Source organism: Macrobrachium rosenbergii, chromosome 3 (genome assembly GCF_040412425.1).
Source record: "Macrobrachium rosenbergii isolate ZJJX-2024 chromosome 3, ASM4041242v1, whole genome shotgun sequence".
NCBI lineage: Eukaryota > Metazoa > Arthropoda > Malacostraca > Decapoda > Palaemonidae > Macrobrachium > Macrobrachium rosenbergii.
The window spans coordinates 56,884,657-56,908,096 of record NC_089743.1 but is presented as its reverse complement, the minus strand read 5'-3'; the positions used below and the strand labels follow the sequence as shown (position 1 = coordinate 56,908,096).

General features: G+C 39.8%; 1 protein-coding gene across 6 annotated transcripts in view; it reads left to right on the top strand.

Annotated features, from left to right (window-relative positions):
- The window catches only part of LOC136855906 (inositol-tetrakisphosphate 1-kinase-like), a 146,590-nt gene that overhangs the window by 9,650 nt on the left and 113,500 nt on the right, over window positions 1–23,440 (top strand). For all 6 annotated transcript variants that reach the window (XM_067133386.1, XM_067133365.1, XM_067133376.1 and 3 more), the window contains one exon: window positions 22,856–22,954. In XM_067133386.1, the coding sequence (XP_066989487.1) occupies window positions 22,856–22,954 (99 nt within the window). The remainder of the gene's footprint in view (window positions 1–22,855; window positions 22,955–23,440) is intronic.

The following is a 23,440-nucleotide window of genomic DNA, read 5'->3' as shown; positions in this document are numbered from 1 at the left end:
AGTGGTAGAATGGAAGTATTAGGGTAGAGACAAAAAGGAAGTTTCTGAAAATCATGGAGATAGGATACAGATTAAGATAAGGACCAGATGGGAATTCAGGGATATACTGTATTACATAAGACAGAGGAAGGTGGAGAAACATGCGACACTTCTAACCCAGTAAAATGGGAAAACCGGCATAAAAATCTGAAAACCCTTATGGACTGAGTTGGCAGACTTTAATCCAAGATGGCTCCAAAGAGAAATCATCTTATAAAGAGTGCAAGTTATAGGAAAAGGTGAAAAATTAATATATATAAGGAAATAGAAAATAAAAGTGACACACCTAAATTCAGGAGACTTCAGCAGAAAGCATGAATGAATTTGCTGCTCACAATAAACATTTAGAGGTCAGAAGATTTCACAACTGCACCAGGCAAACTACTCCACATATTTGTTGTAGCCAAGATAAAACTCCTAACAAGTGAATAGTATTAAACTTGATACCAAGTAAATGATACACTCACCTTTCTAGTGTTGGAAGCAAAAACACCTAGGTCTGATAAAGAAGAGTGCAGAGAATGTTTGTCATTGTAAATCATTTTATTCAACAAAAATAATGAACTCACTTTACATCTGTGCCACAAGTCAACATTGAGTTGCATTTTAAATGAGAGTCAGCACTGGAAGACCAAACGGGAGAACAGGAATACCAACAAGGAAGAAGAGGAGAAATGAAACGCTCGGATATAATAGTTTCATCAAGAAACATTTGAAAACGCTTCTACAGCACTGTACCAACTTTTTGAGAAAGAGAGGAATCAGTATTACATTATACTTTGTCAAAAGTGAATTTCTTATCAAAAGGTACACATGACATCTTAAAAAAAGTCATTCACCTTTAAAACTATACCATTTAAATGTTATTCTGGATGCAAAGGTTAAAGTGTTTTAGATTGCTAACTATCATAATTTGATTTTTTGAAAGGTTAAGCTTCGTGCCCCAAAGCTTACTCCAATGAAGGATTCTGCAACCCAAACTTCAACTGCAGAGATGGAACAACAGCTAGAAGAGTAGCATCAGTGGCATATGCAGTCAGTTTGCTCTCCAGACCATGCCTTGAGTTGTTAGTGTAGATAACAAATAGCAAAGGTCTCGGAACACTACATTCATGACCACCTGAAATTACATTACTAAAGCTACTACACTGCCCATTAACACAGACTCTGGGTTCTGTCTTTGAAAAATTCATTTAAAATATTAATAAAGTATCCACTGATTCCCGGTATCTTGGCTTTTAGGTAAATGCTCCATGATTCACACAGTAAAAGGCTGCACTAAAATCTAAACTGACCATGTGTGCCTCTGCACCCTCATCAAGAGCACTCTGCAAGATGGTAGATATTGACAAGAGTGCACCACAAGTACCAAGACGTTTACAAAACCCAAACCTAAACTTATTAAGGTACTTATTATTATTCAGAAGATGAAACCTATTCATATGGAACAAGCCCACAGGGGCTATATATTGACTTGAAATTCAAGCTTCCAAAGAATATGGTGTTCATTAGGAAGACGTAAGAGGAGGTAAAGGGAAATACATATAGAAGAGATCCCACTTATTAAAAAAAATAAATAAATTAGTAAATAGATAAAAATGTATTAAAATGCAAGAATAGTATCAGGGTAGTAATGCATTGCGTCTTCACTTGAACTTCTGAAGTTCCAGTTGCATGATATCCTCTGTGATGAATAAAGCAAGGCACATTTATTGCATATCAGTGCTGCTGTTCAGCGAGTCTGGTTGCTCTGGGCAAGAAAAGGGGATCAGAGATCAATTGTGAATGTGAAAGATCACTGTTGAAATACAATTTATGAAAAAGTAACAAACAAGAGATCCGTCAATGGTCCAAATCATAACTGCTATTATTAGGAAACAGAAACTTAGCACTGCGAACCACTCTGTCTAAAAGAGATAAATCTTTGGCAGAAGCAGACATCCACACTGAAGAACAGTATTCTAGTAAATGAAGCATGAAGGACCTAAAACAGGTTGCATTATTTTATCACTGTTATAAATATATGAGGTCTTACGAACATTACCTTACTTTTGTGCAGCATTTGCGGAAACTTTCATTAGATGTTTCTCAAAAGTTAGATGTGAGTCAAAAGTTACACCTAGAACAGTTTAAGCCTCAGACTCGTTCAGTAAAGTTCCATCCATTTGAAGGGGATGATGGGGTGGGAAATCTGTACGAGATCTGCTAATCAATAGTTTTTTTGTTTTACTGGAGTTTAGCCTCATACCCCACCAACTAAACCATTCACTGATCTGGTCCAAGTCCCGATTGAAGCTGAGGGTAGATTGATTTCTCATAAGTGGAGACTTTACTACACCCACACGTGTTGCGTCATTGGCATACTGAATAATCTTGTTTTCTAGGCCAAAACCATACCACTTGTATACACTAAAAATAACAGTGGACCAAGAACACTACCCGTGGAACTCCAGACAGAACAGGTTCACTAAAGATCCCATCGAAACTCACTGCTGCCTACCTGTAAGGAAATCTTGAAGTACATAATCCTATAGCATATCCACCCACTCCAAGATTCTGAAGTTTATAAACAAGTGCCTTGTGATTTACTAAATCAAAAGCAGCACTAAAATTTGTTTGAATTACTCTGCACTCAAAACCCCTATCAAGGTTCCCTTGCCAATGGCAAGTGGAGTCTAAAAGAGCATTGCAGGTTCCTAACTGCTTCCTATATGAATACTGACTATCAACTAACATTTATATATAGTGGCTTAAAAATAAGTTTTTCAGCTACTTTGGAGAGCACAGGGAGAGTAGAAATTGACCATTAGTTACTGCAGTCTGCAGACGTGTCACTCTTTGGAACAGGCACTGTATTACGTACTAAGTATGTGCTCATCCGCGAAGATACTACGTTGAATCTACTTATATTGGGGGACAACACACTAGAGACTTTCTTGAAAAACAAAGGGAAGAAACCTTCAGGATCTTCTCCACCCCAGCTATCAAGATATCCAGAATTTTCTTAACTTCCCTTGGATGAAATGCAGATTTAGTAAGAATTGGTTCAGGATGACAAGTATCAGGGAGAGGGATATCCTCAGCTGATTGCTTAGCTTCAAAAGCTTGATGAAGCAGTTCAGCCTTTTCCCTAGGGCCAGTAACCAATCTACCATCATCTGTTGGTACTGTAATGGTGGAATAAAAGACGACCCTGACCCAAAGATACATGATGCCAGTTTGGACCACCACAGATTGGGCTGAGTAATTCCTTCAGGTTTCCTCTTCAAGGAATTATTGTAATTTCTCTCGACGGTATGGTAACTTCTATTTGCAGCATGGCGAGATTCAACAAAAATGGTATAATTTTCATTTGAACGATTCTCTCTCCATGCATTGAATTTGGTCAGTTTGTCATGGTAGGCTCATTTACATGCATCATCAAACCATGATTGGTCATTTGTCCTAAATTTCATGCCTTTCTATGGACATGTTAAAATAGCCATCAGAATTCCATTTAACTTCTTGGGACCAGGGTCTAATATAGCATCTGAAATATTAAGTGCCTGACAAGCTTTGATAATGCTATCCCAGTTAGCTCTGGGTTTTAGGCAGACCATTTTTCCAATGATGGTACAGGTTGGCCATCACTAATCCGGCATCACTGGGACCTAGAGGGTGCCGGATTAGCCATTTTGCCGGATTAACCATTTATTAGGCTAGAATACATGAAACCCAGTAGCTAAGCACCTCATCCTAGAATTAAAATATCACATAAATCAGTACAAGTTGGTTAATAAAGAAAAGACAATTATCAAATACAGGTAGTGCTCGAGTTACGATAATTTGACTTACGATATTTCGAGTTTACGATGGGGTTAGCAATTAATACTGATACAAAAATATTTAGGAAATATTTTTAGATTTTGCGCAGGCGCAGGCAGCGAGAGAGACCAACTTCTTTTCCTCCATCTCTTTATTCCATCTGCTAGTTAACAAGGTAAAAGAGAATCATAAAAGTATTGTTAGTAATGTTATACTCTTGCGTAAATGCGTACCGCCATAAACAACCGAACGGGAAACTGTTGTTTTGCTAATAATCGTCCCGGATAACAACTGTTATGCTTGTATTTCAACCATCGTACGGTTAAACAATTACTGTAGTTACGTTACAAATGACGTTAAGTACAGTACAATAGGACTGGTATATTTTTTACACTATACCCTCATTCGCTTTGGAGAAAAGATTGGCTAGGAAATATACTGCTGCAGTAACTTTATGCTGCAATTTGTAGCTGAAGCTGAGGAAGCAATGTTCAAGCTGTTAGTGACTATAGATTATCGTGCATCGGCAACATGGATGAAACTTGACCGTAAATAAAATTGGAGAGAATGTATTTTAATCAAAACTACTGGGCATGAAAGAATACAAATTACTGCTGTTTTCACGCCGATAAAAGATAAATACGTAAAGCTCGTATTATGATGAAATCAAGAGAAAATAGCGAACGGAATCTTGATCTTTTTCTTACACAAAACAAACATGCCCCCAAAACGACCAGCCGCGATTCCCGCGAACGTCGCATATTAACGAAAAAAATAGCTAAATTAATTTCACAACGAAACGTATTTAAGTTATCTTTCGATTTAAAAACATTTCGTATAACGAAAAATATCCTTGTCCCAAATAAAAAAAGTATCTATTCATTTACGCTTACTAGAAGCAAGAAAAGCGCTCTGAACTGAGTTAAATGCAGCGAAATAAACACCGCGTTATCAATTCCAAAAACAAAACATTGATCGCAATTTATAATAAAAAAGCAATATGAGAATATACGCAATTGGATACGATGTAGTAAAGCATAACTTTTTTAAAAGATCCATGAAAAAGATGCACATTCGTTATGTTGATGTTTGTATAATACTGTTAATATGTGAATAGAGTTTAGTATAACGTAGGCTAGGCCACCATATATGTAGCCTATACAATATACCATAGCGTAGGCCAAAAGACAATAATAAATGTAAAAAATGGAACAGCAAAAGCATGCCTGTGTTTACAAACACCTCCAGTTTGTTGAGGCGCACCCGGGAAATTTGAAAATTAGTGCGGAAACAGAAATTACTGTAGCCGAAATTTGTGTCAGATTACCGATTGTTCCGGACTACTGATTGCCGGATTAGTGATGGTCAACCTGTATTAGGAATATACTGATTGACAGATATGTCCATCTCAGTGGCACAATGATGAGAAGTGCCTGTACAGGCAACCCCTGGTTATCGGTGGGGTTCCGTTCTGACAGCTTGACGGTAAGTGAAAATCTTTGATTTCCGTCGCTAGACAAGTGCTGAAAATCCAGATCTCCGATAACCGAGCCTGCCGATAATCGTGGACTGCATGTATATTCATAGACCTTGGACTTCACAGTAGCTTGGACATCTGTGAATATGAAGTGTAATCTATTACCAGAAATGTGGGTGGGTTCCCCTGTTTGCTGGACAGAAGTGGAGGATACACAGAACTCAGAAGCAGACCGGCCATGTTGATATGTGGAATTTGAATTTAGCTTCTTACTGTGCTTTGCATTAGTCTCCACAAATAACAAATGAAGCTTTTGAATCCTGTGACTGAGCCGTACTAATCCCCTCAAAGGGACAGTCATATATAGAATCATCAATATTTGGATTGTGGTAAACAGAAAATATGAATACACTATAGAACTTACTGAAAATTTTAAAACAAAGAACTTCATGGCAACCGCACTCCAAAATTTTTCTAACGATAAATAGGTCATCCTGACTTAGTGTATACAGCCATACCTTGCGCGTGTGGGATGCTATGATGACAGATAAAGTCAGGACCATCAAACTCCGGGAGTAAAAACTCAATCTCTGACTTGTTACTACTTACAAGAGTCTCGGATAAAAACATCAAATCTTAGTTACGGGCACAACTCTGGTGGTCAAGAAAATTTGACCTGAAGCCCCAAATATTTGAGTAAAGCACTCTGCAATTTTTCTTACTGTAATGAGTAACAGACCCAGGGTTCAGCTCAGTGTCTTCCAAAAGAATTAAAATCAGTATCAAAACTAATAAATAGACTCATAACAACAGTAACATTGTAAAAATCAACAGAACAATAAACAATGCCATCAACAACAACTTAGAGATCAGCTTTTGAAAAACTTATGATGAAGCAGGTGAAATTGAAATCAGCCTATATTCTGAAGGGCATGAAGACAGGCTTAGTCTCTTAGGCAGTGCAGCAATGTTCCCCCTCTTCCAGACAGAATGAAAACTTGCAAGTCCAACTAACCCTCTGAAAATAGCAGTAATCATAGGAGCATTGAAACCAACAGTATTTTTGAAAAAAGATGGTGGAAATCCTTTTTGAGTCTATGCTACCATAACTGTCAAGCCCCAGAAGCAAAGTTTTGACTACTTTAGATATTATGGCCATTCAGTACAACTTAGGCTCTGGAAGTGAATGAATTCCAAAGAGTGATGACTTGATAATAGACCACCCACTTATGGTCATCACCACTGGAAGATAGGAAAGAATGGCAGACCTGTGGTACCGTTTCCTAGGAAAAGGCCCTGGTTCCCTGAAGTTTGTTTCTACGAAGTTTTCCATCATACTGAGACCCCTTTGGCAGCCTGCTTTTGCTGTGGGGCAGAGTGTCCATAAATGGAAAGTGTAGTGTTTATATTCTTGTAGGAACACATGACAAATTTTGAAACTAATTTACATTTTTCCTTGGCATACAATCACCCTGCTACATTTTTATCTCCTGCTGTAGGAACAATGGTGTAGGTGGAGAGCGTAGTAACCCCCCTCTCTTCCCTAACTCCACCAGGTTACTCTCCATATAAGTCAGTTCATAGCCAGTCTAAGTGCATACACTGTAGGATTTACTTCAAAAATTTACCATTTTCTCATAGGAAATAAGATACAGGCAGTTCCCGGTTATTGGCGGGGGTTCTGTTCCAACAGCGTGGCAGTAAGCGAAAATCGCCAGTAAACAAAAACCAGCGATTTTCGGGGCTTATCGGCGGTGATAACCGGGTATCAGCGCCAAGAACTGGAGATCGGCGCCGATAAGTGGAAATCGGTGATTTTTGGCACCAAAAATCGCCGATTTTCATTGCTAGACAAGCCCCATAAAACCGGATCCCGCTATAACTGTATGTAATGTTTGTTAGAAAAATTAGACAAGAGCAATCATAGTATTTCCCCAATTTGAAATATAAACCTCATTTTCAAAGAAGAAAAAATATTGTATAAAACAAAACTTTAAAAAAAGCATATAATGGAAAGTCAAGAAGTGAGACTAAAAATTACATAAGTGCAGGAAAGCAGATGCAGAGCAAATATGGCTTTAAATCAAAATGAACTTTACGCCAATACAGGCAGTCCCCGGTTAATGGCGGGCTCGGTTAACGGCGATCCGGTTTTATTGCGCTTGTGTAGTGACGAAAATCAGCAATTTTCAGCGCCAAAAACTGCCGATTTCCACTTATCAGTGCTGATAATTGGGTATTGGACCAATACATGCCTAACAGAGGTGCCGATAACTGAAAATTGGTACTTATTGGCGCCGAAAAGCCCCGAAAATCGCCGAGAAAGCCCTGAAAATTGCTGATTTTCGGTATCATCACACCCTCAGAACGGAACCCCCGCCGATAACCGGGGACTGCCTGTAAATAAATGCAGTGTCCAAGCCATCGACCATTCCATTGAAAATGTTTCTTCTCATCCGGTAGCAACAATTGGGTCTAGTCAGTATTTGGATAGGTGACTTCCTGGGAACACCGGATGCTGCTGACTTCTAGGAGTCGTCTTTTGCATCCATGGTTAGGAATGATGAGGCTAGTCAGTACATACTTGGATGAGTGACCTAGGAACTTAAGATGCTGTTGGCGTTTCGGAGACATCTTCTGCCTCCATGATTCAAGTCTTGGGCCTACGACATCCTGTCGTTCTGCCTAATTCATTGCAAGATCAACAGTATATAACTACAGTATTCCATTTCTAAGGACCCTAAAGGCTACCAAGTGCCCAAAAAAGGACCGTAAAGGCTACCAAGTTCCTGAAAGCCTTTTGCTTTACCACTTAAGACTTCACCTCCAAACTAGTGCTGACAACTTGTTTTTGGTTCTGACTCAGCCAAGCAGTGGTGTCTCGGAACTCCATTTCTTCTGACTTTGTGTATGATCAAACGGACGTACTCCACAGCTGGCATGGTGGAAAACAAATTCCGGGCAATTTTTCATAAGGTCAGGGACATTGGTCTGCCCCAGACTCTTTTCCTTGGGCTCTTGGTGGCTGCTCAACATTCATGTAGATCACCCAGCTCTTGAGGACAGATAACATCTCGCTTAAGGTACATGGCTGCAAAGAGGTGGTGTGTGTGGGACTGGCCTCCTACCTTCTCTTTAATACCCTTCTCAGGGACGGTTAGCAAACTGCTGGACAGGCGTGCATGCGGCTGTTATAGATGACCGAGTATTCTGTCTGTAGTCTAGCTCTTTTTGGATTAATAGATGCAACTCCTACCCTCTCTCTAGCAAGGGGAGAGAGGGACTGTCAATAAACAGACCCATTGATTATCTTAAGCTTTATTGTCCCCAACAGTATGGGTTCATCCAAGCCTATCTTCAAATCAGTGGCTTAACCTTCCATTTATTCAAAGGCCCAGAAGTCTGGAAGTTGAACATCACACATGTTCAACAGATCAGAGGTATGGGTGACCTTCCTTTGATCTTACATGACCAGGAAAGGGGCCCTAGGTGAGGCGAACTGCCAGTCAGTTCAGAGATTTGTTCAGAACCCCTCTACCAAGGAGTAAGTCTCCCATATGTAAAGGCCGAGAGCTTGCATACGTGTAGGAACAAATGACAAATTTTTAAGTAATTTTTATTTTTCCTAACATACAAACTTAAGGTCTTTACGTAAATGGCCCACCTCTAGCCACCCCTCATTCTGCCCTCCCCTTCTGTCAGTAGCCAACTACCAATAGCCACCTTGTTTTAAGTTAAACGGCTGGCTGCAGCTCGTGCTGAAAGTAAATCTCATATGTAAAGACCTCATGTTTGTATGTTAGGAAAAATACGAATTACATAAAATTTTGTCTTTTTTGCAAATGTGAACAGCAAAATAGGGCCTTTAAAAGATCGAGATGGCAGTATTATTACCTGTAATGCATAGTGTGTCGTCTAAGGAAGACATATCAGAAGTAATGTCCCAGTAAGATACTTTTATGTTATGGAAAATAAGAATAAAAGCAGCAGTAGTAAAAAGTGAAAACTGAAGTAAATCTCGGTCGGGATGGATTCCACCATAGGGTAATGGAACAAAGAAAACGAAAAACAGTGAAGGACTGGAAACGTCAAAGTAATTCAACATTACCCAAGATGGGTTCTAAGGTTGAAGTTACTAAAGGTCTATCAGCCTGACTTCAGTTCCTGGGAAGATACTAGATTATTAACATTGCAGATGATATAAAGAGACTTTTAGTCACACGCTCATTCTAGATGGCCAACATGGATTTCATAAGGAAGAATTAAGCTTAACCAGGCTTTTAGACTTCTCCCATGACATATTTTGGTATGTATGATAAAAGAGAATTTGAAATACCAGTAAGCAGTGTATTTCCAAAAGGCATTGACAATGTACCATATAAAAGATAATGGCAAAAGCAAGGAGTCTAGGCTTAATAGATAAAGAAGGAGATTGGATGGAAGACTGGTTAAATAGCAAGAAAGCATAGTTGTTATGAATGAGATATCCGCTCATTGGCAAAATGTCACGAGTGGTGTGCCTTAGACTTTGTTGCTTCAGTCTTTGTTTTTCTTCGTCTGCGTAAATGTTTAGGACTAAGACTGATTAGCAAAATGAGCATCATAAGGGGTATTGCAGTTGATAAAGATACTGTATAACAGTAAAACAGTTGCAAGATGTGGAGAAAATAGATGAATTTTCTGTAAAATGACAGATGCCATACATATGGGTAAATGCAGTTGTGCATATTGGTTATGAAAACAAGTATGCAAAGTATGAAGTATTTGGCATGTCGGGAAATGCTGTCATAAGAAATATCATGAGTACTACTTACTTTCAACCTTCTAAGAAAAACTGAGACAATACTAGGATGCATTAAATGGCAATTTGCTTTTAGGAGCAAAAAGAGACATAAGTCCTAAATACTAGGATGCATTAAATTGCAATTTGCTTTTAGGAGCAAAAAGAGACATCAGTCCTAAATACTAGGATGCATTAAATTGCAATTTGCTTTTAGGAGCAAAAAGAGACATCAGTCCTATACAATTTGGTACTGTACTTAGACACCACAGTACAGGCAAGAGCAACCAAACTAATACCATCAGTTAAACACCTTAGATATGAAATGGGACGAGAACGCCTTATTTTGCATTAGTCATAAAAATGTTAATAAAGAGGTCGCTTAATGGAAATGTTTAAGCTATAGTGGTCAGTTGTAGACTGCAGGCTAAATAAGATAGCATTAATTTTTAACATATAGTACTATCAGTTGAGGCTACAATTAGTACCACTACTGACCTATTTAAGAAAAGATTAGATAAAATGATTGATGCATTTGTGATTTATTATTTTTAATTTTTTAAAGGTGTCACCTTAGAAGGACTAGTCTCTCTCTCTCTCTCTCTCTCTCTCTCTCTCTCTCTCTCTCTCTCTCTCTCTCTCCTTGTTTTTTTATCTTCATCAGATGACATGCAGCAATAGTAATTGAATGGCAGAAAAGGTTGAACAGTCGCCCTTTACACTCATTGCTTGTATACTAAGGAATTCTCTACCTGACATTTTTAAACATAAATTATACTGTTCTTGATATCTTACTGAATGAGCCAGGATGAAGTGCCACTGGTCATTTCAAATTTATACTGTTCTTGATATCTTACTGAATGAGCCAGGATGAAGTGCCACTGGTCATTTCAGATACTCTAACACGTTAATCTAGCATCTTGTACTGTATTCAGTTCTGAAGTCAGATCCAATGTCATTACTTTCATAACAGCAACAAGTAGTACTGTAAGTCATACAAGAAAGTGCTGTGACGATGTAATCCCCAATCATCAGGTAATCTCTCTATATTTTGGTGATGCTGGATTAAATTTGTCAGATATAAAAGTCATTGTTGCTTGAATAAAAGGTCATTTATTATAATTTTAATGATTTTGAGATCACTAAATCACACTGATAGACTTGTAGGGGTTTCCTATAAGATTTGTTCATGGACAAGAGGTGGGCACTTAAAAAAGTTGCAGAGTTAAATAGGAAGAAACCACAGGGAGGTGGTGGAAAGTAAAAGGCATGAAGAGTGCAGCTTAGGCCAAAAGGACACTGCATATATAACACTTATGCCAGGAGAGGCATTCTCAAGACAACATGATGGCTGCATGCTAAGTTGAGAGTGAGGGAAATAGAGATGAGACAGACAGTCATCAAGATAATAAAAGTATGGAAATGAATGAAGACGCTAAAGAGGATCATAAATGTCAACAAATATACCTGTATACTGAATTTAAAAAGTGGAGGTAGAGACTGCTGCAGTGAGGCAAACAAAACTTAGCTGAAAAAGTATTGGGATAGTATACAGTAAATGGGAGACACATGGTGGTGAAATCAAAACATATAAAGGACAGTTAAAAGAAGAAAGCTGTTTAATCCAGGTAGGGAAGACTTGATGCAGAAGTGGCAAAGTGCATAAAGGATGAAACCAGAGAAAGTAAGATTGAAAAATAGAAATTACTGGAAAATAGAAAGTCTATTGAATGAGTAAGTTGATATGAACATTAGGAGGTTGATGTGACAGAGATGCCTTAGGAGGTTAGGACAGCACTGGGTAGAATTAGTAATGTAAGAGGTGAGGGGCTGTGAAGAATAATGAGCAACTTGCAAAAGAAGCTAAGGAACCAGTTATTCAGGAGCTGACCAGAATAAATGGAAACATGATAAAAGAGGAGATAAGACCTGGTGATCAAAAATATTGCAACAGTAACATAAAAAAGATAAAAGATATACAACATGCTGAAAAGTATAGAGAAAAGAATTGAAACTTGCCACAAAATATTAGGCAAAGGTTTCAAGAAATATACTGTAATCATATATACATATATATGTATACTATATGTGTATTCTTCTTCTTCGTTTTAACATGCTTTTATACCCATTTTTATATATATGGGGTAAGCACGGTGCCTTCTTTGAAGGACTTTGATTTGGCGGTGGGGTAGGCCGTAACCTCGACGGCTGCCGCGGCTGCCTGACATCGCTTAGACCCGGTACCGAACGTGTACATGTATTACCGAAACCCGGCTCCCTTTCTCCCAGCAGCACGAGGAGAACTGGGCGGGTAGTCCGACAGTTCGAGATGTGTGAGGTGTCTGTTATGTTTTTAGAAGATGTTGGAGTGGCTTTGTTTATGTGTGTATTAGTCTGTAACATCCATTTGCTTTCAGCAAACCTATCCGTTGATTACATACTTAATCCCGGGATGTCTACACGGATAGCAAAGTTTCCCGCCTCTGACTGGTCAATGGGATTGAACCTAAGCCACATATCATGAATATATATATATATATATATATATATATATATATATATATATATATATATATATATATATATATATATATATATATATATATATATATATATTGTATATATTGTATATATTGTATATTGTATATATATATACTCTATATATATAAAATTATGGAAAAGTCACTAATTTGCATTTTTTTTCCCGTAGAGCAATATTCCCTATTTATTGTATTTTCATGTTATTTTTGTGACTACTATAAATATATTTTTATGATTAAAAATTTTACTAATTTTCAAATAATTATTAATGTAGGGAAACTTGATTAGTTTTCACACATAGCTGTATGTCATATATTTTTAAGGGTAATGTTGTAACATGACTTTGAAATGATATTAACGTCTTTTAGGATGATAGTAGAGCATATTAAAATATATGCTAATTATTTTTCTTATTTTCATGACTAAATAAATTTTTTATGATAAAAAATGATTTACAGGAAGTCCCCAGCTATTGGCCGGGATTCTGTTCCCGACAGCGTGATGATAACCAAAAATTGCCGACAACCGAAAATTGGCGATAATAGCACCGATCCCCGGTTGTCGGCGCCAATGAACGTGGATCAGCGCCAATAACTGGAGATCAGTGCCGATAACCGAGAATCAGTGTCGAAAATCCGGTTATCGTTGTCACTAGACAAGCACCATAAAACCAGATACACCGATAACTGGAGACTGCCTGTACTTATTTTAAAAAAATATTCACTTATTTTCAAATATTAATATTAATGTAAGCAGCAAAATATCAATGAAATATTATTTCACTTACAGACTCCATTTTCAGTATACAGTTATACCTTGGTTCATGAACTTAGTTCGTTTGAGGATGCAGTTCATGACCTGAAATGTTCCTGACCTGAATCAATTTTTCCCATTTAAAGTAACATAAATTTAAATAATTTGTTCAAAGCTCCGAAACACTGATTTTTCCAATTTGTTTTTCAGGGACAAAGAATATAGACTTAAATTAAAATAACCTTAATCATATATAAATACCATAGCACACTGAGATAACGGACCGTGGTATACAGTGTCATACTTAAGGATATATTGGCTCGAAATAGAAATATCGATTTGAGGGTTTTTGCCTCCGGATCGAGCTCCAAGCTATTTTTTCAAACCAGGCACTCTTAGTGGATACACCATTTGCTTACCAGCATCCCTTGAGTTATCGTTACTGTTTATTTATTAATTTACATTGCTTTCATCTCTAAAAATTATGCTAAAGCTTTTACTGTCCTGCAGTTTATATTGATAAACAGCTGTTTGTTGATGTTAGTTACTGTAACTAACACAATTTTACTAAGAGTTGCATTACAGTTGCCTTGTTAAAAACTTGCTTTTTTACTGATTCTACCTGGTAGTTACATATAGCTGTCGCCTCTGGACGCTACGGGCAGAATTTTAAATCGCGCTAGCTTATAAACACCTAGGGTGATCCCCTCTCTCTACCAGCCCCATAGGTAACAAGGAACTATCCCAACAATGTTCTAGAACCCATTGTTTTTCGTCGAGAGACCGCAACACGGTCTCTGTTTTGTGGTTGAATTTTTGTCTGCAATTTATACTTAAGTATTTCTTTGTGGTTTTTGCTAGCTAGTACTTTGCAATTTGTGGTCACCTGAATTAATTCTTGTACAATATGTCTGATTCTGGTTCTCAGTATAGATATTGTGTTTTTAGGCTAGGACCTGTTTGCCTAAGGTTATTATCGACCCCATTCAGTTTGCTCTTCATGTAGAGGTAAATTTTGTAATTCAGAGAATACATGTGAGGAATGTATGCATCTAACAACGGATGAATGGTCAGCCTTAGAGAAATATCTACGGAAGTTAGAAAAGGACAGAGTTAGGAAAGCTTCGTAGAGGTCATCATCTGCTAAGTCTGTAGGGCAGGTAATTCAATCTGTTAACCTCTCCTATTAATCCTCCTTTGTCCCGAATTCTGTTGATCCCAATCCTATCACCGTCAGAGTTAAAAGTCCAGATGGACTCTAAATTTTCAGCAGTGCTTTAGCCATCCAGACGATGGGCCGTCATTGAAAAGTTGGCTCTCGAAGTGAAGTGTTAGTGGAGTGAGGTTCGTTCTGCCCACTGCTCTCCCAGGTTCAGACTCTCTGTCGACTCCCTGGTTCAGGAGAGGGAAAATGTTTGAAAACCAGAAAGGAGGCGAGTGGGCTTGCTCTCGAACAGTCACCCCTCAAGTATTCCTGCTGTGGGCATTCCCAGGAGGCTTCCACACGCCATAGAAAAGGCGCTGCTGGGGATGTGTCTTCTGGAAGTGGTGATGATTCTTGACTCCTCCTCGAAGTGGCGTCATTCTTCTCGCCTTTCAAGAGGTCTCGCAGACCGCTCTCCTGCAGCGATTCCTAAGGAAAGATCGCGGACGGATCCTAAGCCGGCTGTAGCTTCGGGAGGATCTCTGAAGCTTTTCCTCCTCTTCAGTGGATCAGCCCCTCGCCGAAGCGAACTCTACGCTGCATTTGGCTGCTAGTAATAAGCGTGAGCCTGCACCAGGAGCGTCGTCTCGGCCCAGCCTCATCGCGAGATAGTGCCTCCTCCTACTGGTCGGGTCAACAAGATCCCCGTTTTGTCGCTCAAGTCACGGACAAATTGACGGATCTTATTCAGTTCTTTTGTGGCGCTCGTGCTGCTTCGGGAGCACCTGTTGCGGAGACACTTCCTTCGAATGCGCCACAAGTCTTGACTCAAGAGCCTCCCACTTCGCATGCACCAATGAAGAGGCTCAACCAGGCGCTTCAGCATTCTTCTCTGGCTCCGGATTCGCCACGTTCGGTTGGCGAAGCGCCACTTCAGCGTGGCTTGGCGCCACTTCAGCATGGCGCGGCGCCACTTCAGCTTACGCGGGCGCTACACACTCCGGGACGGATTCGGGCGCCATTACTGGCATGACGCAAAGACTTTAGATTCCGCGGCGATCTACATTTCGTCAGGAAACTGTTCCTGTACACCAATTGTCTCCTGTGTCTTCTGTAGAAGAAGAAAATGAAGAAGATGTAGAAATAGAAGAGGACTTTCCAGGAATCAAGGAAAAATCTTCGGGTTATAAGGAGTTACTCAAGTTTTTCGTGGAGAACTTTGGGGTTCTTTAAGCCTTCTCGACTCCAGCATCTCCTAGATCGCAGTTTAAGAGGGATAACGCCTCGGATCCAGCTCCTTTTACACGCCTAGTTTTGGCGATTTCGGCCAAGAAGGCTATCAAGAAAATTAATTCCTGGCTCTCAGACAAGAGAGAGCAAGGCAAGAGTATGTTTTGTGTTCCACCCTCCAGATTGGCTCATCAAACAGCCGCATGTGGTAATGACTGAGAACGCTTTTCTTGGGTGTGTCTGCCTCCGCTCATGGGACTTCTCCAGCCTGGGATTCAAGTCACACAGCTCTTCAATCAGTGAAGATCTTTTCACGCAGTCGGAGTTGGATCATCTTCTCAAGAGTATTTTCGCTGTTGTGGAGGTCATCAGTTTCCTTGGAGTGGTCAGGGGTGATGCAGTTCTGGCTAGGGAAAGTCAAAGAATTCGACTTTCGGATGCGCAGTTGACGGATTTCACTGTAGTTTCCATCAAAGCAGACAAGGGGTATGCGATAGTGCCTTGGAGCTAACTTCGGTTTTTGCAACCGGAGTTCTGAAGAAACGACAACTCTGGTGCTCTTTTTTGGCGAAGGGTGTTTCCCGCAGCCAGAGGTCTGCTCTCCTCTTTGCCCCTTTGTCGAAGGACCACTTGTTCCCGAAGGAATTAGTTCGAGAGACTGCTGAAGCTCAAGCACAAAGCGCAACACAGGACCTGTTGGCTCAGTCAGCAGCTCAAGAAGACTACTCCTGTAGCTACTTCCGCCAAAACTTCGGTGTTTTCGGACACTTCCAAGACGTTCAGGGGCAAGTCTGCTTCTCGGCCCTTTTCCAAGTTTCATGGGAAAGGAAAATCTTCTACTCGACCTTCCACCTTCAACAAAAGAAATGAGTGTGCTGTCCTCCACATAGCAGTAGGTGCCAGACCTGTAGTCGCTCGGAAGCTCGGGCAAAAGGTCACTAAGATCCTTGACCTACAGGTGATCCGGGAATGGTACTCCATCCCATTCCAACAAAGCCCTCTGTCGACGCCCCAGTCGCCACATATTCCAACGACTCTCAGAAGTTTTGCGCCCTTCGAGAAGAAGTAGAAGCACTACTAAGGAAACAAGCCATCGAATTAGTGCCGACCCCATGCTCTCCGGGGTTTTACAACCGCCTCTTTTTAGTTTCGAAGGCGTCGGGAGGTTGGAGGCCGGTTCTAGACGTGAGCGCATTGAACGTTTTCGTAAAGAAGACGAAATTGGCGGAAACGACAGAGTCGGGTGTTGCATCTTTCAATCGGGCGTACTGGATGGTCCTCGAGATTCTCCAGGGGATGCAGACTTCAATGCTCCAATCCATCAGAATCCCAAGCAGTTCTTGAGGTTTGTTTTCTGAAGGCAAAGTTTTCCAGTTCAGAGCTCTTGTTTCGTGATTGTCAACTGCACCTTCAAGTGTTTACAAGAGTTCTGTCAACGGGTGGCGTAAGAATCTTCACTTGCAGGAATAAGGATGTCAATGTATTCGACGACTGGCTTCTGGAAAGCACACTCCAAAGCCAAATGTGTGTGGAGGACCTAATGAAGACATTATTCTGCAAAGGAACTAGGTCTACTAGTCAATGTTCCGAAATCGTCCCTCTCACCATCACAACAGATGGTTTATTTGGGAGTGAGAATGGACTCTCTGACTTTTCGGGCTTCTCCATCAATATGGAGAGTAGAGTCTTGTCTAAGCATGATAGACGACTTTCTACATCGCGAGGTTTGCTCAGCCAACCAGTGGATGAGCTTGCTGGGGACCCAGGGCCGGAGCGGAGCAGTTCAGAAACTGGGGAGACTCAAGATGAGGCCTCTGCAGTTTTATCTACAAAGCCAATGGCCACGCAAAACCCATCCGGATTCCTTTCTTTTCAAGATCTCAGATCAGATCAAGAAGGAGCTGTTCTGGTGGAATTCAAGAGAAAGACTAGAGGAGGGAATTTCTCTTTTTATCCAAAACCCAGACCTCACACTCTTGTCAGACGCTCGATCAGGGGTGGGGAGCGACTTTAGACAACAAGGAATGTTCGGGCCTGTGGCAGGAAGAACAGAAAGAACTGCACATAAATGTGAAAGAACTGAAAGCGGTACATCTAGCCCTGATGCAATTTCAACAAGAGGTAAAAGGCAAGGTAATTCTAGTTCAGTCGGACAACACGACAGCTCTTGCTTATATCAAAAGGCAGGGGGGCACTCATTCCTTCTCCCTGTATCAGACGACCAAGGAACTTTTAGAATGGTTGGAAGAGAACGTAACCGAGGTCACGCCATTGACCAGGTTCATAAAAGGCGAGAGGAATGTAACAGCGGATCTTTTAAGCAGGAAGAATCAAGTCTTGCCCACGGAATGGACCTACATCCGCAGGTTGCAACAGTTGTGGAATCTGTGGGTTGTCCGCCAGACCTGTTTGCAACAGACAGAACAAAACGCCCTGTATATTGCTCTCAGATCCGGACGACAAGGCACTTTGGGTGGATGCAATGACAATGAGTTGATTGCTCTAGAACTTTTTTATGCTTTTTCACCTTTCTCAAACATTGTGGAAGGTCTTGGAAAAGTTCAGGAACCACAAGAACACCAAGATGACACTAATCGCCTTTCTGGCCATCGAGGAGTGGTTCCCAGATCTTCTCCTCCTCCGCAGATTTTCTCCGAGGAACCTCCCTGGCCGAGGAAAGATCTACTCAGACAGCCCCACTTCCCAGAGGTTCCATCAGAACTTGTCCGCTCACGGTTTGTCGCCTGCAGACTGTCGAGCTTAATTCTCAGGAAGAGAGGTTTTTCAAAGGAGGTTGCACGCCATTGCGCGACCCAGAAGAAAGTCTTCGACGCAGTATACCAGGCAAGATGGGAATCAGCTTAGAGACTGGTGCAATAGACATGGAGTTTGCCCCTAAAACTCTCTAAATCAAATAGCGAAGTTCTTGCTATCCCTTTATAAGGAAAAGGATTTGTCTTTGAGCACAATTAAGGGGGTATCGATCAATGCTCACGTATTTACACAGAGGTCTGTGACATCTCTAACAATCAGATCTAACAGATTTACTTAAGTCTTTTAATACTCAAGGACGAAAGTTCAAACAAATAGCATGGAATTTGGACATCGTTTAAATGGATTTGTTCAGATCAATTAACCTTGGCAAATGTCTCAAGGTTGAGAAATTTGACTAAGAAACTATTTTTCTAGTAGCACTGCATCAGCCAGGAGGGTGAGTGAGGTTCTGCCTGGACAAACTATTGGTTTCTCTCAAGGAAAAGCTGTATGTTCTTCCTCTCTTAGGTTCTTAGCGAAGAACGAAGATGCGTCCAGACCATGGCCGAGGTCTTTCAGCATTAAGAGCCTTTCAGATCTTGTGGGAGAAGGAGAACAAGAGAGATTGCTGCCCGGTGAGAGCCTTAAAGTTCTATATTCACCGAACAAAGTGTATCAGGGGCTCTTCGGAGAACTTGTGGTGTTCTGTGAGAACCCACAAGACCACTTTCTAAGAATGCTCTTGCTTTCTTCTAAGAGATATTTCCAGAAGCCCATGTGGAATGGTCAGACTCAGACACGGAACTCTGAAAGTGAGAGCACATGAGATAAGAGCCAGCTACTTTAGTTTTCTGTGCACAATCTCTCAGTGCAAAAGATTGTGAATTCTACATTTGGCGATAAGTCGATCTTCGCATCGCATTACTTGTCAGAATTGAAGACAGATTTTGACAATGGCAGTACCTTAGGGCCTTTAGTAGTTACTGACACGGTGGTGGGTGAGGGAGAAAGAGGGGCAACCCTATCCGACTAACATTTTCTCCTTGAAGTTGGAAATTGAGTTTGGTTGCGTCGTCTGTAGGTACTATGTTTGTTGGTTTAGGAGTACCTACAATCTTTTTAATTTTGAAGAAAGTTTTTTAATTTTATATTATGGTGATAGAGTGATCTCACAGCAATTTGGTTTCGCGCCAGAGCAAGGGCATACTAAGTCTTGTCCGTCACGCTGTCCTCACGGCAGCAATTAAAATACATATATTTGTATCTTGTATATAATATATATATATATATATATATATATATATATATATATATATATATATATATATATATATATATATATATATATATATATATATGTGTGTGTGTGTGTGTTTTATGTGTGTGTGTGTGTGTGTTGTGGGTGTGGGTGTGTGTGTGTGTGTAAGTTTAGCCTCTTCCTGTAAAAGGGTGGTCAAAAAAAAAAAAAAAAAAATACGGCAGTAATTTCCATTCCCGCTTTAATGGTTAATCGTAGAATGGACCACCTGTTGGGTAGTAAAGCTTCACTACGCCAGGTACTTCTTTCATCTACGCAGAACTCACCAATGGCGCCTCGAATTTCAATCCACACAATGCGCCTTTCACCTTTTCTTGCATGCATTCTTACACTCTCAAGACATTAAGGCCTTACTTTCTGATACTTCTCCTGCCACCTGCCCAAACCTCTCTAGGCCTGCCTTCCCTCCACTCCGTGGACTTTTGAACTAAGTAATTCCATAATTAAAAATCAAATAAATTTTATTCATCTGTCACGGAATGGAGGTGTTAAGAAAGTATCCCATTAACTTCAAACAGCAGGTATTATAGCTGTGGCTAAAGAAATGAATAATGAGCAGACTCCAAAATGATTTGGCAGCAAAAACAACACCTGAAACTGACAAAATCACACATGTACTTCATTTAATTTACTGCATATATAAATAATATAGTTGTAATTTTTTAACCCAGATTTGATAATTTACAAAAGAAACATCTCTGTGAATTAAGTTTCATTCGGCAACTAAAGACAGTGATGATGTTGGTAAAATGCAGTTAGTTGATTATTTTAATAATAATGTAAGCAAAACCAGAATGCAAATGGCACATGATCACACCGTTCATATTTTGTAATACGATATGACAATAATACGTGCAATACGATTAGATACAATAAAACAACAGTTTTATTAAGACTATCATTATTCTCAGTACAACTATCATTTGACTATTGCAAATTGATATATTGGTGTAACAGCCTAACTGGGTAATGGTCTCTCTCTCTCTCTCTCATTTCATCGACTGCTATACTTATGATGATGCTCCATCCTCCACTAAAAAAATTGGGGCGCTTTCAATGGACCTTTTGGGGGATGTTTGTGTTTGCAGCCTGAAGCACGGTTTGTGAACCGGAACAAAAAATTTTCGAACATCTGGTCCATAATCTGATTTGTTCGTGAACAGGACTGTTCAATAAATTCTATAGCCACAATCTCAGGATTAAATGTACCATGGACCCAAACTGTAACAGGCCCAGACTTCGTTCCAATTGTCGTTTGGAAAAGCTGGGCTGTGCAAGGAATCTATTAAGTCCTTCTTTATTCTGGTTTGACTGCTTTGGGAAGAGACAGCTGGCTGCAAAGAGTAGCCCAACAAAGTTCCAGCCTCAGAAAAAGTCTGCTGGAGGTAAGGTGGGACTTGTTCCTATTAGGAAACCTTTTGACTGGAGTCTGTCAACTACCAATATCAGGTTTCGTCAGCATTCTTCTCTGGTGGCTCCCCAGATCAGCCAATCATCCAGGTAGGCCACCAGTTAAAATCCTTCATTCCTGAGCTCTCATAAAATAAGTACAGCATATATAAAAATTTATGCAAACAACATGTTTGTTCAAATTTGTCAGGTCAAGGGTCACCCTATGTTCAGAGGAATGCTTCTTGGGAATTCTGAAGAACTGGTGGCAAATAAAGCCATCTTTCTCTATGGTCCCCTTTTAAAAAGGGGTCTGGGTTTTGGAAAAAACTACTTTAGCCCGTTGTGAATTATACTGTCACCCCCCTAGAGGAGGACTTCCACTGCATGTTATGCTGTAGAAGACAACCCCAACCATGCAAATCCTATGGGACTGTACCTCTTCCTTTTCTTGCAATACATGATTTTCTTTCCCCTGGTAAGAGTCTTGTTTGCTTTGAAAGGTGTGCTGATGCAATGGAGGGGTCCTTTAGTAGTTACTGTAGGCTTGTGTGGCTCTGACTCACACCAAGCTTTCATTGGCTAAGGAAGAGGAAACTCTCAAGGATATTGTTTCCCAGATCCCCCTTTTTAAAGAACAGTATATATTGTGCAATTCTGTTGTCGGGCTCATACAATGAGTTGTATGAAAACACACTCTTTGAAAAGGGTCCCAACAGATAGGGGAAGAAAGCAATAGGGAGGTTACATTAGAGAGTGAAATGTTGGAGCCCACCCATGCTTCAAGCCATAATGCGACACTCCAGAAAGATGCTTTTCTTTGCTCAATAAGAAATCATTATATTTATTTCAGGCTATAGGCATTTTTATGAATGTTAAAAACAATGTCCCAATTTTTAGGTTCTTTCTTAAGGACACACATTTGCTACAGAGCTTTACCTATGTGCCTTCCTTGCAGGTCCAGTTGCACGATGTTTGTGAATTTGCTACATCATCTAATTTCAATGAAAGTGTTTTTTACACTGAATTTCTTAAGGGATGTTAAGTTGCGATAAGATTCATGTAGAGCTTAAGCGCCCCTAGTTCATGTAGGGGAAGCACTATCCCAGTCAAAATAGTAATACTTGCATGCCTTTATGTTAGTTAGAAATCTAGTTGAGTTATGGGATGCTTGGAAGTATGTAGTGCATATATATAGGAGGGTACCTTCTTATCTTTGGGTACTTTAGGTTGTATATCCATCATTACTCTATGAAGTCATGGCACAGGACTCCTTCCCCACCTTGCCTTTTACAATTTAAGATCATATCCTCCATGAGACCTCAAACACTTGATAATTAGGTTTTCTACCTGATGTACAATCCTTATGGCTGCAGACATAGCATATGGATTTTTGTATATAGGTAAGGAAATACTATTGGCTATATTTAATTATGTATTAGTATTAGGGCTATATAATGGAGAGGTGTTTCATTTAAAAAATATAATTAAGTAATTTAAGATTTATTTTTTAAATACTTAATTCATTATATAATGCTCTTCCCACCCTCTCCACATTGAAATTACACGGAGGAGAGATAATTGGTATAAATTATTGGTGGCTCTCAATCTCTCTAATTGTTTCAGTTGGATATGAGCAGCCCACTTGAAGATCAGGGACCTTTCCACATGATTCTTCACAAAGTAACTGCCCTTTATGCTCAGGCTCTTAGTGATGATCCTAAGGTAAAGTCAAATTTGTCTTTGTAAATATTAACTGTATTTGACATAATCCCTCACACAGTGACCTCATTACAAATTTCTTCAGGTTAAGGTAGTCTGGGCTACTAAAAGCTTGGTTGTTTCAGTTTCATCTTGTAGAATATTTAAGACAATATTGTTCTATCTTGAGTTAAAAATGTTAATAATTAGATAAATAGTGCTTACATCAGAAATGCTTTATTCATCAGACTTTAACATTTTTTTTAGTTAAACCAGTGATAAGAAATTTTAAGCCTGGAAATCCCTTTTGGATACTGTATCCTTATTGTTTTATTATAGTTGCCATTAATCATTAAGGGTTTTGTCTAGGGTAAGCAAACTTCATTGATTTGGTGGAAGATAATGTACAGAAATAGTTTGTTAATTTTTGGACTCCATTGAATATTGGAGGAACATAGGGAATATGCTTGATTTAAAGAAATATTTAATTAAATGATTAACACTGGTGTT